General features: G+C 35.8%; 1 protein-coding gene across 3 annotated transcripts; it reads left to right on the top strand.

Annotated features, from left to right (window-relative positions):
* The first annotated feature begins 604 nt into the window (after nucleotides 1–604).
* LOC104900726 (splicing factor U2af large subunit B) lies at nucleotides 605–14,240 on the top strand. 3 transcript variants are annotated; one of them, XM_010688222.4, is made up of 18 exons: nucleotides 605–813; nucleotides 1,156–1,331; nucleotides 1,601–1,666; nucleotides 3,841–3,917; nucleotides 4,510–4,580; nucleotides 4,673–4,717; nucleotides 4,809–4,868; nucleotides 5,749–5,809; nucleotides 5,958–6,070; nucleotides 6,339–6,454; nucleotides 9,170–9,268; nucleotides 9,427–9,502; nucleotides 9,707–9,795; nucleotides 11,575–11,641; nucleotides 11,738–11,836; nucleotides 11,922–12,003; nucleotides 12,835–12,902; nucleotides 13,884–14,240. In XM_010688222.4, the coding sequence occupies exons 1-18, from the start codon at nucleotides 718–720 to the stop codon at nucleotides 14,019–14,021; spliced, it is 1,599 nt and encodes a 532-aa protein (XP_010686524.2). In that variant the 5' UTR covers nucleotides 605–717; the 3' UTR covers nucleotides 14,022–14,240. The 3 variants fall into 3 exon arrangements, with proteins under 3 accessions (XP_010686524.2, XP_019106676.2, XP_010686525.2); XM_019251131.3 differs by having other exon boundaries at nucleotides 11,578–11,641; XM_010688223.4 differs by having other exon boundaries at nucleotides 4,522–4,580.
* The last annotated feature ends 277 nt before the right edge of the window (nucleotides 14,241–14,517 follow it).

Here is a 14,517-nt window from a genome sequence, read left to right on the forward strand (position 1 = left end):
TCAGATATTCACTGAGTTTTGTTGTTCTTTTGTTTTACTTTCATCTTCATGTTGCTTAGTTTGTCCATTAAGGATGCTGTTTTATTCATTATATTATAATGCTAAACGACGCCGTATAAATGGTAGACTCGTGTTTACCATCTAATTTGCGGTCAGGTAACAAGCGTCCAACTTATCTTGTGTATCCGTGTTGGGCGCAAGAGTTTCCTTAGCGATACTGAGACATAAAATGGAACACTAGTGTAAGGGGTCGTTTGGTTCACTATTTTTGGGTTTCAAGAAACAGAATCAATTACCAATTTCCTTTCTTCTTGTTTGGTTCAACCCCTCATTAATCCGTTACCATTACTTGATGGTAATGGATTCCCTCAATTTGTTACCTTTCCTCCCCCTCAAGTAACAAAATCCATTACTTGAAGTTAATGGTTACCTTTCATTTTCATTCCTTGGTTTGAACCAAACACTCAATAAAGGTAACCATCTTTGTTACCATTCCCCTCTTCTATTTGTATCCATTCCCTTTCCATTTCATAGCTTGAACCAAACGACCCTTAAGTGTGTAACAGGGTGAAAGAGTTTGTGACCCAATAACAATAATACCTTTTGGCCAACAAAACCGTGGAAACCAAACAAGGATACTTAATACTGCATCATTTTACAATTCACAAATTGCATTAGGGTTAGGGTTTTTCTCCATATTTCTGAAATTGAATTTAGATGACTGACTACGATTTTCGATCGGAAGATATGAGTACTGATCATGCGAAATCCTCACCTCGAAGAGGATCTGATGATCGAAGCTCTCGTTCCAAGGTTTATTTTCATATCCTCTGAATTCGCTTCACTTCGTTTTCTTCATATTAATTTTTATCGCGCATATATGTTTTTGTAAATCAAGCTTTCTTTTTGTGAATTTTCGATTTTCCTTTGATATATTCTTGGGGTAATTTCTTGTGTTCAATGTCACTAATTGGAGAAGCTACTGTATGTCTGAATTCCAAAGAACAAGCTTTAAATTACAATGAGCGTTCTTTATTATGCCTTTACATCTTTCTGTATAATGTAGAGTTACATTGATGAAGTACAGTGAAATATGATTCATTTCAATATTGTCCATATTGATGCTTAAGTAATCTACTCCTTTTTATACCTCAGCATAAGTCGCGGGAGCTGGATCAAGAGATGCCGAGGTCAAGAGATAGAGAACGAGAGCATCATCGAGGACGGGATAGGAGAGATGATCGTGATCGTGATAGTCATCGTAGGGATTATAGAGATAGAAATGGCAGGGATGAAAGAAGAAGAGATCATGGTGGCCGTGATTATGATAGGTGTTTGTGTTATTGTTAGTTTCTTTTATGTAATTTGTACAGCCGATTAAAGTGATAAGCAACCTAAAGTTCTTTTGGACTTATTTTCACTTGAGTTACTCTATGCAGTTTCAGTTTCCCTCAGTTTAGTTTCAGTTCAATTCATTTCTCTCGTTCTAAAAGAACGGGGCCTGATTGTCATCTTATGAATACCTTTTGGTTTCTGCTTCAGTTTGACTTGTGCAGTTTTATTATTGATACTTTTTATTTCATGTTTTATTATTTTGCAGGTCTTATGATAGAGAAAAGAGGCATAGAGCTAGATCACGCTCTCGCTCACCATCTCATTCAAAGAGGTATGCAAGCTTGAATGTTGAGTCTGCAATCGTGTGGTTGTTTAAACTTGTTTACTTTTGTTCTCTATCCATAATGGTTGAGTGTTTCATCTTTTGATGTTGCTTGATTTACTTATCAAACTAAATTTGAAGCCTGGTGGTATTATTGATACCTTAGGCAGCCGGCATCAATTAGAGAGCTGAGATGACTTATTATTATTTTTTCATAAATTTATTTTTAGTTCTAAATGTTGCATTGTAATTCCTAGTCATAGGTCTAGCAGTCAAGCTAGTTTGCTCTGTAGTAGTTTAGTTATAACTAGTCTTATAATAATTATTCGGAGTCTAGGAGTTGTGCCAAGCACTATCTTCTGAGTAAGTCACTCACCAGCTTGCTCTGGCTATGAGGACCTAGTGCCACCCAGAGAAGAAGAAGATTTGGATAGAAAGGCTGAAGCCCTGAAGGGGATTCCATTTTCATCATCTTCGAGTTAAGGATCACATTTAATGCTGCTCGAGTCCATGCAGATTGTGCCCCAAAGATATTAAAGCTAGATGTTATGAGGCTGGTAACGACTTGTGGAAGTGATTAACCAGAAAAACAACATGAACAAAATTAAAGAACTCAAAATTAGAGGCAATGACATATCACACTTTCATGTGGAAAACCCCTTCACAAAATAGTAAGGTTAAAGCTACCAAAATTATTATTAATCGATCAACGAATATTAGTGAACGACAGTACCACACTCATAACCCCTGTGAATTACAATCTCTATCAAGAACTCTAGTCTAAAAATCTAAGAGTATTTGTTATCACTCCTCTATGTTATATGAAAGAGTCAGTACGAAAGACCCTTTATAGGCTGTAATGTACAGTACAAGAGTCTTACCCCTCCTCCAAGAATCAAATATTCCAGTGTTATCAAGATCTATAATATAAGAAAAGATCATAGAAAATCAAATATCTGTCTTTCTAATATAATTATCAACTAATCAGGAATTAAACTAGTTTGTAGGCCCGGGCTGTGCCTCGGGTAATTGTAATGTTCATTTATTAATATTTTACTTTAAAATTATAATACAAACATTACTTGGTTTAGTGGTTAGGACTTTAGTATATAAGTTTGGAATCATGGGATCAAATCTCATAGCATGCATTTTCGATTTTTTTATTGTATGTGGTGTGCATGAGTCATGAGATAAACACTGTAAGGCAGAGCACCACATGGCGTAGCTCCTTGTTTAGGAACATCTTTTAATATATGAGTATAGATTATCTCCCAGAATCCTAACTTGACTAAAATGAAAAAAACTCCTTAACAAAGGAGCAAGAAACAAAACACTTCAAAAATTGCTTGTGGGACTTGGCTGGAGAGGGCACTCCTAGGCTCCTAGCCCTCTACTTCAGGTTTTGTGTGCTTAGAGCAGGTGTTTCCTATTACTAGGCATGGACGCTCCAATCGACCTGCTTCCTTCTTATGCTTTACCCACAAACCTTCCAGGACCACTCCCGTGTTGGACCTTAGGGATTGCAAAATCTAACAGGGCCTTGTTGAAGACATGAGATGTCTTCCAGAATTAGTTGCAATGGTGCTAAATGCAAATATGATGTCCTAGGGCTCCTTGTGGTAGAGCTGAAGAAGATTATGTGCTGAGCTAGTTTGCTCGTAGTTTTGCTTGCTTAATTTACTTTACCATCAGTTGGCTACTACATTGTGAATATGTCGACCTTTGTTCTGATTGGGCTTAAACCTGTAAAATATAGTCATATATTCCTGCTAAGACTTGGTTATGCATATTAATTGATGTTTGACTGTAGTTAAGAGCTCTATTAAGGTCAAGGAATTTAGTATAGTATAGAAGGTAGAAATCCTTTGTAGGATGGGAATTCGGCGAAGCTTTAAGGATGAATGGGGTGGTTATCTTTTGAAAATTAGTTTGTTTGTTTACCGAAACTAGAATTTTAGACAGTTTTTTTTTTCTTTTTGCAATTTAAATGGTCCGCATCTGACTGTTTGCAGAATTATGCATCTTTCAGGTCTCAAGTTAATATTCTTGTAGGCTTTGATAGAGTTATCATATTTTCAGTACTTAAAGGCTTGTACAGCGGTTGCTGCTCTTTTATACTATTCATTGTTCGTTAGTGTGCTAAGGACGATGTTTCAACTCTAATCTATAGTGTATCTGTGTAGCAAGCGGACAAGTGGCTTTGACATGGCTCCACCTGAAGCCAATTTTATGTCCAGTACTCCAGTGCAAGGTTCACAAGGTTTGCTTTAATTTATCTATGATATAATCATGTAAACATTTCTTTTGAAGTTTTAGGTTGGGATCATAAGTTCTGAGGAAGTCATCATCATCTTGATTTATTATTGTACCTTGTATATATGTATCATTAATTATAGAAACTGAGAATTCTTGTATGTTGTTGGCTGTGTGTGTGGTTCCTAGTTTGTTTGTTATGCTTATCGTGTGGGTAAGGAAGACAAGGTTGGTTTACTTGTCCAACTGTGCTGCTCATGGACATGAGCACTGTAGCTATTGTGTTCAACGGGAACCATTTCTTGCGAGGCTTAGCGAGATCCTGTCCGCCATCAACTGATGACTGTTGTCCCTTGGTAGCTTACAAAAAATCACCAGCTTCTTCCATGATGGAATTTATCTCTTATTTATTGTGCGAATGATCATGTGCTTAGGTATGAAATAGGTTATTATCCTTGATGCATTCAATGTTAGGAGTACTTGAGTACTTATACTAATATATTAGAAAATTTTCACTTTAGAGAATATCTTGCATTTGCTTTCTGATGCTGTCGGAGCACATTAATCGAGTATAAATTCCGTTGAATCTGATTTTGTAGATCAATTACCAGGTGTGCCTCAGCCAGTACCAGGGCTATCACAGAGTATGTTCACTGGAGGACCAGCTCAGGTATGCATATACCTTTTTCCCCTTTCACCTGATTGCTAGAGAAATTAATTTGCTTTGTTCTTGTTCTGATCTTTGCCCCCTTCTTTAATTAGTTGGGTACCATGTCTTTGATGCCAGCACAATTTATGACTCAACAGGTATACCAGATACTATTCGTGTTTACTTTTTTTTGTTCAATGTTAATCATATTCAAGTAGTGTCTGTCCTCATTTGTTTTTGCTTTTGTAGGCTACTAGGCATGCTCGCCGAGTCTATGTTGGTGGGCTTCCTCCTTCAGCTAATGAGCAGGTTATACTCTTTCTGTGCTGTAGTATTCGTTGCTTACTTGCTGTTAATATATGAAGTCCAGTTTGTCCTGGGTCACTTCTTAGGCTTATTCTCTTCTTGTTTTTGCTTATCTTGAGAAAAATAATAGAAGTTCATAAAGTTCAGAAAATTCCAGAAAAAACAAGATAAGTTTAGAAAAAATAAGAAGAATAAAAATATAATAAAGTTGGGATTAGTTTAGAAAATTTCAGAAATATAGGTAAAGTTCAGAACAAATAAGGCGAAGAACAAACCCGTAATGTCTCTTCTAGAAATATAGATGATTGATAGCAAATACTGTTATTTTCTCTATTTCTTAATTTTTTCACATTAAAGTAGTCCAATATGGTTTTCACATTTCAATTTTATTTAAAAACAATTCTACCCCTTTCTCTCTCCATCCATTACTCTGTAGCTTGTTGCTTTTTTCTGCCTTTTGCATCCACTTCTAATTATTTTTTCTAAGCAAAAGTGGACTTGCCCCCCTTAACTTTTAATTGGAGCAGCTAGACCCAAGTACTTTCATTAAAAGTGAAATTGAACCTCAATTCTATGTTTTTAATGAAAATTACACCCGCAAACTGAATATCTGACACATCTAATTTATTTTTAATTAGAAGTATGTTTTATTTATATATATTTATGTCATCTTTCCGTTCTCTAAAGATCTTCCTATTTATGGTAGCAACACAAACTAAGGCAAAGAGGCGAGTGATAGTGGGTCTTTTTGTTTACTTCCTATTTAAGAGTTACCATGTTCCAAGCTATTTCTCGCAGTCTTGCTAAGTGTTATAGTTGATTTTCTTCTCCCATGATCTTCTTTTTTCTTTCAACCCTTTATAAATTCTCCCCGACTTTGCAGACAATTGCGACCTTCTTCAGCCAAGTTATGACCGCAATAGGTGGAAATGCTGCTGGTCCAGGTCGGTTGGATTAATTGATTTACTTATAGTTCATAGTTTCCATTTGGTTAAAAATTAGTCATGTCAATTTTATCCTGAGTCATGTCAATTTTTATTCTGAATATTTTTGGTATCATTTCAACTTGAGTGACACATTTTCGTAATACAGGGGATGCAGTTGTCAATGTGTATATTAATCATGAAAAAAAGTTTGCTTTCGTAGAAATGAGATCTGTTGAAGAAGCATCCAATGCAATGGCATTGGATGGCATTTCCTTTGAGGTGAGCTCCTTCCTCACTTCGTTATCATCTATCCCCTTGGTGTATCTTTTTTCTTCATTTGCTCACCTTCCTGAAGTGAAAACCATGCTCTGGAGCATATGAAGGTGACGTTAATTTGTGCATGGGTACTAATTTGCCTGATCAAGTCTTCTCTGTATGCATCTTCTTGTGTATGATGCGGTGGTTGGTTTGATCTCTGGTGGCAGAGCAAATGTTCTGACTGCATTTTATTTACCAACTGCTTATGTGTTCTCTTTGGTCATCGTAGGGTGTTTCTGTAAGAGTGAAGAGACCGACTGATTATAATCCAGCCTTAGCTGCCGCTCTTGGCCCAAGCCTACCAAGTCCCCATCTAAATCTGGCTGCTGTTGGCCTTGTGCCAGGGTGAGTTTCACTCTTATGATGTTTGAGAAAAATAGTGTTCACCACACAGTGATTTTGGTGCATGGCTTTTGCATTGTGTATTGTGTACATTCTTGTTTATTTATGGCTTTCTTGCTTGCTTGAGGATGAATTACTTCAAATGCTAATCTTATGATGGCAGAATATTGGTTCTTTTGGCTATTAGTTTTCCTTTAATTTTCTGGATCCAGTTCCTTTAAATGAACCTAAATGAGTAGATTGGAGTTATATAAATTGGATTGTTTGAAAGTGTAATAGATCAGAAATTCAGGAATACATAAATGAGGAAGAAGAATTTGGGGCACAATTGATAGTTGTTTCTAATTTGATGCAATTAAAATTGATGTTTATAATCCCAGACTTTTGAGTGGCTGGTCTACAAAGTACAAACTAAAGCAAAGAAAATTCACTCAATTATTTTCTGATTAATCCCTCTAACTGATTTCCACTATGTAAAGTCTTTCTCATTCCCTTTCCTCTCTCACCTCTAGTCAATTAGCTGCTTTCCTCTAACTGATTTCCACTATGTAAAGTCTTTCTCATTCCTTTTCCTCTCTCACCTGTAGTCAATTAGCTGCCTTCCTCTCCAAGCTAATCACAACACAATAACTTGCATTATCAAAAGTGCCAAACTTTGACGTGGTAAAAAATATGGCATTCAGTTCCACTTGAATCAAAAAAACGCTGGCGGGATGTGTTTTGATGCCATGATGGCTTTAGCAAAAGTCCCAAACTATGTTTTTGAACGTGGGGGATTATACAGTTTTGAGTTTGAGCTAGTTCATGAGCAAGGAAACTGCTTCTTTTGTCTTTCTGTTGTAAAAGGGATTGGAAGTTGGATTAGAGGATCGGATAACTTCTCTAGAGAATGTTACAACTGGTGTACTGCTAACTGCACATGATGGGGAAATGATTATCAGTAAAGAATGAGAAGTTTATCAGAATTGGATTTCTCCAAAAATTGGGGGTTTTCTTGAATGCCTGATGGACTATGATTTGTTTTGCCAACAATGTTTGTTCTTTGAGGAAAGGAAGGGTTAATGAATTACACCATTGAACAAAAGGTTGTAATTTATTTTCTTTTGTAGATATACCTTGTAGGAAACTAGCAAACAAAGCAATATACTCCTTTCCTCCCGCTGAAAGGGTGGTGGATTGCTTTCACAAACACTAAAGAGTAATTATACTGTGAAATTCAACCAATAGTCTGCTAGCGTTGTGGAAATAGGAAAAAAATTTGGTAGATGTGCATTTATCATAGTATCACAGTTAAAGGGGATTACCAAATAGTAACTATGAGTCTATGACACTTTGACATTCTAAGGAACAGTTCTATCTCAGGACCGTCCTTTCCGTTCATTCTGTCCACTACTAGTTACTCTGTTTCTACTTTCTAGTGTTATATAGCCTTGCAGACCTTTCATATGTAGGAAACATAAGTAACAAGCACATAGGTGGCTGGTTTAATTAATTATTTGTATATACTTCCGCTGTTCTAAAATAAATGCAACATTGGGAAGTTGCAAAACAAAGGGCAACACTTCCTTTTTTTTTGTTAAAGGGTTCTTTCTATCCCCCTCTTCATCTCATGGGCCTCTCTTTTTATCTCTCTTTCTTTCTCCTCATCACATGGGACGGAGGAAGTGTATGATAGTTTCTTTCTAGATTCGTCCATGTCAGGAAGTACAATTGCTGAGTTATACTTCCACTGTTCTAAAATAAATGCAACATTGGGAAGTTGCAAAACAAAGGGCAACACTTCCTTTTTTTTTGTTAAAGGGTTCTTTCTATCCCCCTCTGCATCTCATGGGCCTCTCTTTTTATCTCTCTTTCTTTGTCCTCATCACATGGGACGGAGGAAGTGTATGATAGTTTCTTTCTAGATTCGTCCATGTCAGGAAGTACAATTGCTGAGTTATCTTGTGGAATGTGTGCATCGTTTTAGAAGTCGCCTTATCATGTGATTAGCTGTGGGACTACTGGACAGGGTAAAATATCTATTATATTGTTGTCGGCTAAGGCTGCGTGGATTATAAAGAATTGCTTGTTGTGGAGATCTAAAGGCATTGGCTTATGTTATTATAGATACTACTGGTCGAGGACAGCTTTCTCTCCTATCCTGTACACCCGATGTATTCGTTTCTTGTCTAAAAAAATCCTACCAATTATTTGATAGTGTGGAGTGAATGGTGAAACGTAATTGGCCAAAGCTGAACTATGAAAAAAAGCTGAAGTGGGAGGTAATTTGTCAATTCCAATGGAGTCATATTTTTTATGCTCTTTGGCTTTTAGATTATAATGTACTAAGCCAAAATGTAGCATAATGGACTAAGGGTATTGTTGGATCTACTTATTTTGTTACCTAGGTAAAGCTGCATACATCCCATCCCCCTTATCCACAAAGCTGAACTGAAGGCTAATATTGATGATTTATGAACAGAGTATTAAGATGAGGGCCATTATGACTCATCAGAATGGAAAAGACATCCAAGTTCAGACAGTATTTTATGATCATTATTATCTGAATATTCCTGACTTGAGTACAATGAATTGAAAATTTCTCCTTTTTGCTCAGCGCTTGTCTACTTGTCATTCCAGTCATGCATTCTTCATTATTAGATTAAACTTTGTGGATGTCACCATTGTTTTGTGCTCTATCTATCTACCAAAATAATGATTCTGTCATATGTTTATCAGTGCTGTAGCTGGGACAGAAGGACCTGATCGTATCTTTGTAGGTGGCATACCTTACTATTTTAATGAAGTGCAGATGCGAGAGTTGCTACAGTCATTTGGGTATAGAGTTATTGATTCAATTGATTGTTGACCAATCTATTATTTGTAGTTTGTGATAATTTTTTGAACTTTTGTTTTATATTATAACTATAGCCATGTTTTTTCTGATGGGTGATATAGCCATCCAATAGTCATTTCTGTTATCTGTTTAATCATAGACCGTTGAAGGCATTTGACCTGGTGAAGGATAGAGACACAGGGAATTCCAAGGGCTATGGTTTTTGTGTATATCAGGTTTGTTAACTATCTTTATATTGATATCTAGGTTTAGTGGGTATTGGTAGACGTTCTACATTGCACATCTAATTTAGACACTTTTTGTTAGGTGTCTTTGTACCGTCGGCCAAGGAATTGTATAGATTTTTTAACTTTAGATTGTGTGATTGTCCCTTTTAACATGAAACTTTTTTTCTGCCTGATCCCCTCAATGGCTTGCAGGATGCAGCAGTTACTGATATTGCCTGTGATGCCCTGAATGGCTTGAAAATGGGGGATAAGACTTTAACTGTAAGAAGAGCTGCTGTTAGGTATGTTGTCCAAGTGAATTAGAATCTGAGATGTTTGGTGTTCTAATTCTCAGGAATAAACTTTAATTTGTATGCTTGCATTCATTAGTTCCAATTATGCTTAGAACGTAATACCAATAAACCAATGTCAGCAGCATGCCAGCACCACCCCCTTAGGAAGCTCATTGCATTGGTGCTTTGCTTGATCAGCTGAGACTCTTTAAGGATGCTACTTTTGAATGATTATCAGTGCAAATATTGTCAGTGAATTATTACTAAAACGAAGTAGAGATAGTTATTTGCTGTCATTGATGCCTTTTTACATTAGGCATATTGTCATATCATATAGTCATTTAGTCAACCAAACGGGAAACCTTTTGGGGCTATTGCAAACCACGCACTCTGCACATAATAATGTTAGTGCTTTTCTGTCTGGAGAAGTTATGTAATATTAGACAATTATATTGTGCATAGGCTATAAACTTGTTTTAGTTCTGAAGCCACACCTTAAAAAAAAAAAAGAGGAACAAAAGTATAAAGCAGATTTTTCATGCAGAAACCAAAATATATTTAACAAACATATGGTCTTTGTCTCCAATATTATAGTGACATCAAGCTCAAAATAGCTAGGAGACATGGGCAACAAATTTAAGGGTTTAAATTTTCTCATTCCTTCGTTGAGTATCTTATGTTTGTGTATTCGTGATTTTGATGCTTGGTCAATGTTACTTTACATGATAATGGTATCCATTAGCCTGCCTCTGTGTGTTTGTTTCGACTTGGCTGAACTGTTTTTGGTGTTTATAATTTCCAATCATTTTGAAATATAGGGGTTTTACTCACGTTGACAAATTGATATTGCTATTTTTCTCATGTGCAGTAAGTCATTTGCATTTACACATCAGAAAATTTGTTTGTCTGTCTAGCCAGTCTATTCATGTTCAAAATTAGTATGTTTCCATCATACTACAACTTAATATAGGTGATATCATTTAGTTTGTTGCTACTTATGGTATGTGTTCCATTTTTGGCAGTTTTTTTTGTCATAAGGCTTTGTCTGGTAAATTGATTTTTCAGCTCTTTGGTTGTTTGGCCTTTACATCTTGTGGTTGGTAAATGATTTTTTTCAACTAGCTATAAAGCTGAATATAATTCTAGAATGAAAGATGTTTCGAGAAACTTTTTGTCATTGGCTTTTGGCATTTTGGTCTAAGAGTTATCTAATCTGCACATAAAGTGGCAAAAGTCAGCAAATGATTCTGGTCAACATCTCTATAAGAAGCTGGTCAAGCAAGATAAGGGAACTAGCAAATTAGCTGATGAATTAACCAAATGGGAAAATTTTAGAGCTACAGTTGAAAGGCTGTGACTAGACAGTAACTTTTCGGCTTTAATTTCCATGTCATATGGCTGTGGTTGGTGCTTAATATTCTGGAGTATCAGAGCAGAATAAAGGCCTAGGGATAGGAATTGTTATAGTAGCTCCTTTGCAGTTTCTAGGATAGCATTCTGTTATACGTTTTTTCCTCTTCTTTTTTTCTATTCCATAATATCGTTCGGGGTTTCATGCTTGCCAACGTACACGTTGACCATCAATTCTCTAATTATTTATCAGTAAAAGATATAAAAAGTTGATGTTGTGAAAGTAAATGAATATAGTTTTCCTTGCTTTTAAATCACAAACGATGATCACAAGGAGAGCGTGTAAATAGTTTAAACATTCAAATGGTGCAATAGAGAAATAGAGGGGAAGTATATAATTATACATGGTTTGAATCTTATTATGACCCATTTATGCAGCAGTGGGCAGGCAAAATTAGAGCATGAAAATCTCTTGGCTCATGCACAGCAACATGTAGCCATGCAGGTAAAGTAGTCCTACATGTCTGAAGTTTCTAAATTTTAGTTCCCTGTAATGACAAATGAGTTGTACGTAATCTGTTTGGCATAAATATACAAACAGAAAATGGCTTTCGAAGCTGGTGGTTTCAATCTTCTTGGTGTCACATTACCAACTTCGACGACCACAGAAATCCCTACTAAAATTCTTTGCTTGAATCAGGTACCTGTAATACTGCAGAAGTTTTTCTGATTCCTATATTATCGCGCATCTTCAACTCCTTTTTCTTTGTTTTGGTATTGTCAAGGTGGTTAATATTGATGAACTGAGAGATGATAATGAGTACGAAGAAATTGTAGAAGATATGAGGGATGAATGCGGGAAATTTGGTGAGTAATATAAATCCGATTCTGAAATGTCATTCTTTATGCATATGAATGCATATTTCTGCTTTTTGTATACATTGTTTCTCTTCTTCTAGTATTGCTGTGGAACCTAGATTCTGGAAAATTAGTTCTCCCTTGTTGCCTTGCCCTATCACCAATAGTATATTATTTTCCTGAATTTTGACTATTATATAATGCTCAAGCTACAAGTGTCAAGTGTGAGTGTGACTATGATAGAAGAAAGGTGACTCTTTGCTGGCTGGCAGGTCTAGCTCCAAGCAGTTGATTCAAAAATCCAATTACTAGCACTTGGTCTAATGTGATGGATTAAGAGCTGGGTATATAGTGCTATGTGCTATTAAGGGCTGAACAGAGTGACAACAACAGAATTTGATATGGTTGGCTGCACGAGTCTAGGTTTTATCTCCGGTGGTTGTCTACATAGATCTCCCTTGCCCTTTTTTCCTTTTCCAAGGGGTTTATGCTCCTTCAAACCTAACTTCTAAAATATCCTTAGTCTGAGCTTTCCACTACTTTACAGGTGAATCATCTGATTATATTTTTCTTGATGAAGTGAGATGTAGGGAATATTTTCTTTGTTTTTGTAGACTGTTGAAGTGATTGTGGTTGAGCATCTTAGTTATTCTGTGCATAATGTAAGTCGAGGAAACTGCATTAATTCTCTTGGATTATTGAGACCCTGATTTTTTTTTTATCTTGGTCGTTTCTCCAAGATTTCTTTTGCGTTTGTTTACTTTTTTGAGCTGTAATTCTATATTCAGTTTATGTATCTCATCATGGGTTGACACTAATCAGTATCATTACATTGCATAGGAGTCTTGTTGAGTGTAATTATTCCTCGGCCCAATATGGAGGGGAATCTGCTTCCTGGTGTTGGGAAGGTAAAGATCTTTCTTCATCATTTAATTTTAAATTGTCATGGATATTAAGTTAGTGTGTTATCAAATAAATCATAAGTAGTGCCACTGTATTTGAATTGGTTTACTTTCTTATCATATGATCACTGGCAATCTGTTAGGTGATTTCTTGAGTATTATTAGTAGTATAATAGCAATAGAAATGTAATTGATAAATTAGACTTGATCTTTGTTAGCTTTGTAAATTTTGCATCTGTTAGATTGGTAAATTTTGCCTCATGCAGATCTCTTCCTGTATTACATAGTTTCAATCAAACAGCAAATTTGTTTCAACTACCATTTTGAAGTACCCTAGTGTGCTTCTGCAATGATATCTCTACAGAAACACCCATTCTCTTACCGTCTGTTTGGTAGGCTCTAGTTGCTAATAATTGGTGGTTATGGTAACGAATTTTAGTCTAATTTTGTAAGAGAATCTTATATCAATATTCTTGGTAATAAATCTTCATCTCCAAACCTTTGTTCTTTCTCGTAAGTTTCCATTATCACTCAATAACATCTTACCAAGTGGTAGCGGGTGGTGATGAGATTTTTTAGGAAGAAAAATAGATATTTTGGGTAGCATTACCATTGGCGTGGGAGCTACAAATTTACACTGTACTTGTTGATATTAAAAATTAAACATGACTAGGGAGTAGATATATGCAGAGTTCTTTGTTTGGCAAAAGTGATTTCCCGTGGTAAGTAGAACTTTTGATCAACTAGATAACTTGTCATATACTGCATATGAAATGGAAAATACATGGGAAGATCTTTTAAATAGGAAATGTTACTTCTCATGCTCTACAAAACAAGCACTATAATGCATGATCTTTACCACCATTGATGACTCTCTACCAAACTGGCCGATAATGTTATCTGGGTAGGTACTCTTTACACCCTAGCACTGTAATTTGCTTACACGCAATTTGTTGAGCTCCAACATCTTGAGTTATTTCTCCCCAGGTGTTCTTGGAGTATGCTGATACTGTCGCCTGTGCTAATGCAAAGAACATGCTCGGAGGACGAAAATTTGGCGGCAATACTGTCACTGCTGATTACTATCCTGAAGACAAATTCTATAGTGCTGATTACAGCGGGTGAAAGGTTACAATGTGGTAGCTTGTGAGATGTACAGGCCATTACTCTCCTTTTTTCTCCACCTTTTTTTGTTTGTTTTAGCACTTTTAGTGGCAGAGTACATATCTGCTGATGTATTCTATGATCGACTTTTCTTAGCTGCCTACTTAGTCTCATACTTTATCAGAAATTGTTGTGTACTGTTTAAGAATCAGCAATCTATCCTATTCTATCCTGTATTTACCCTGTTGTATGGTCTCTGAATCGAGTATTTTTTTGCAAATTAATTTCTATTCTATATGGGAAGAGGGTAGGATACCAAAATATTAGAAATTTCATTTTACCCTCATATTCTAACTACTTTAACTAAAAAAACAAAAACTAAAAAAAAAAAAAACTACCTAATTAATTTAAAAAATAAGAAAAGGCATTACAAAAAGAAAACAATTAACAATTCAAATATCTTTAATTTAATAGATATATTTAACAATTAATTTAATTTTCTACATCTTCCTAAAAA

Source organism: Beta vulgaris, chromosome 8 (assembly GCF_026745355.1).
Source record: "Beta vulgaris subsp. vulgaris cultivar EL10 chromosome 8, EL10.2, whole genome shotgun sequence".
In the NCBI taxonomy this organism is placed as follows: domain Eukaryota; kingdom Viridiplantae; phylum Streptophyta; class Magnoliopsida; order Caryophyllales; family Amaranthaceae; genus Beta; species Beta vulgaris.

Coding starts and splice junctions, on each gene's coding strand:
- LOC104900726 (XM_010688222.4), top strand. CDS start 718: ATGACTGACTACGATTTTCGATCGGAAGATATGAGTACTGATCATGCG. Junction 11,642..11,737: donor AGCAACATGTAGCCATGCAG/GTAAAGTAGTCC, acceptor ATATACAAACAG/AAAATGGCTTTCGAAGCTGG. Junction 12,903..13,883: donor TGCTTCCTGGTGTTGGGAAG/GTAAAGATCTTT, acceptor ATTTCTCCCCAG/GTGTTCTTGGAGTATGCTGA.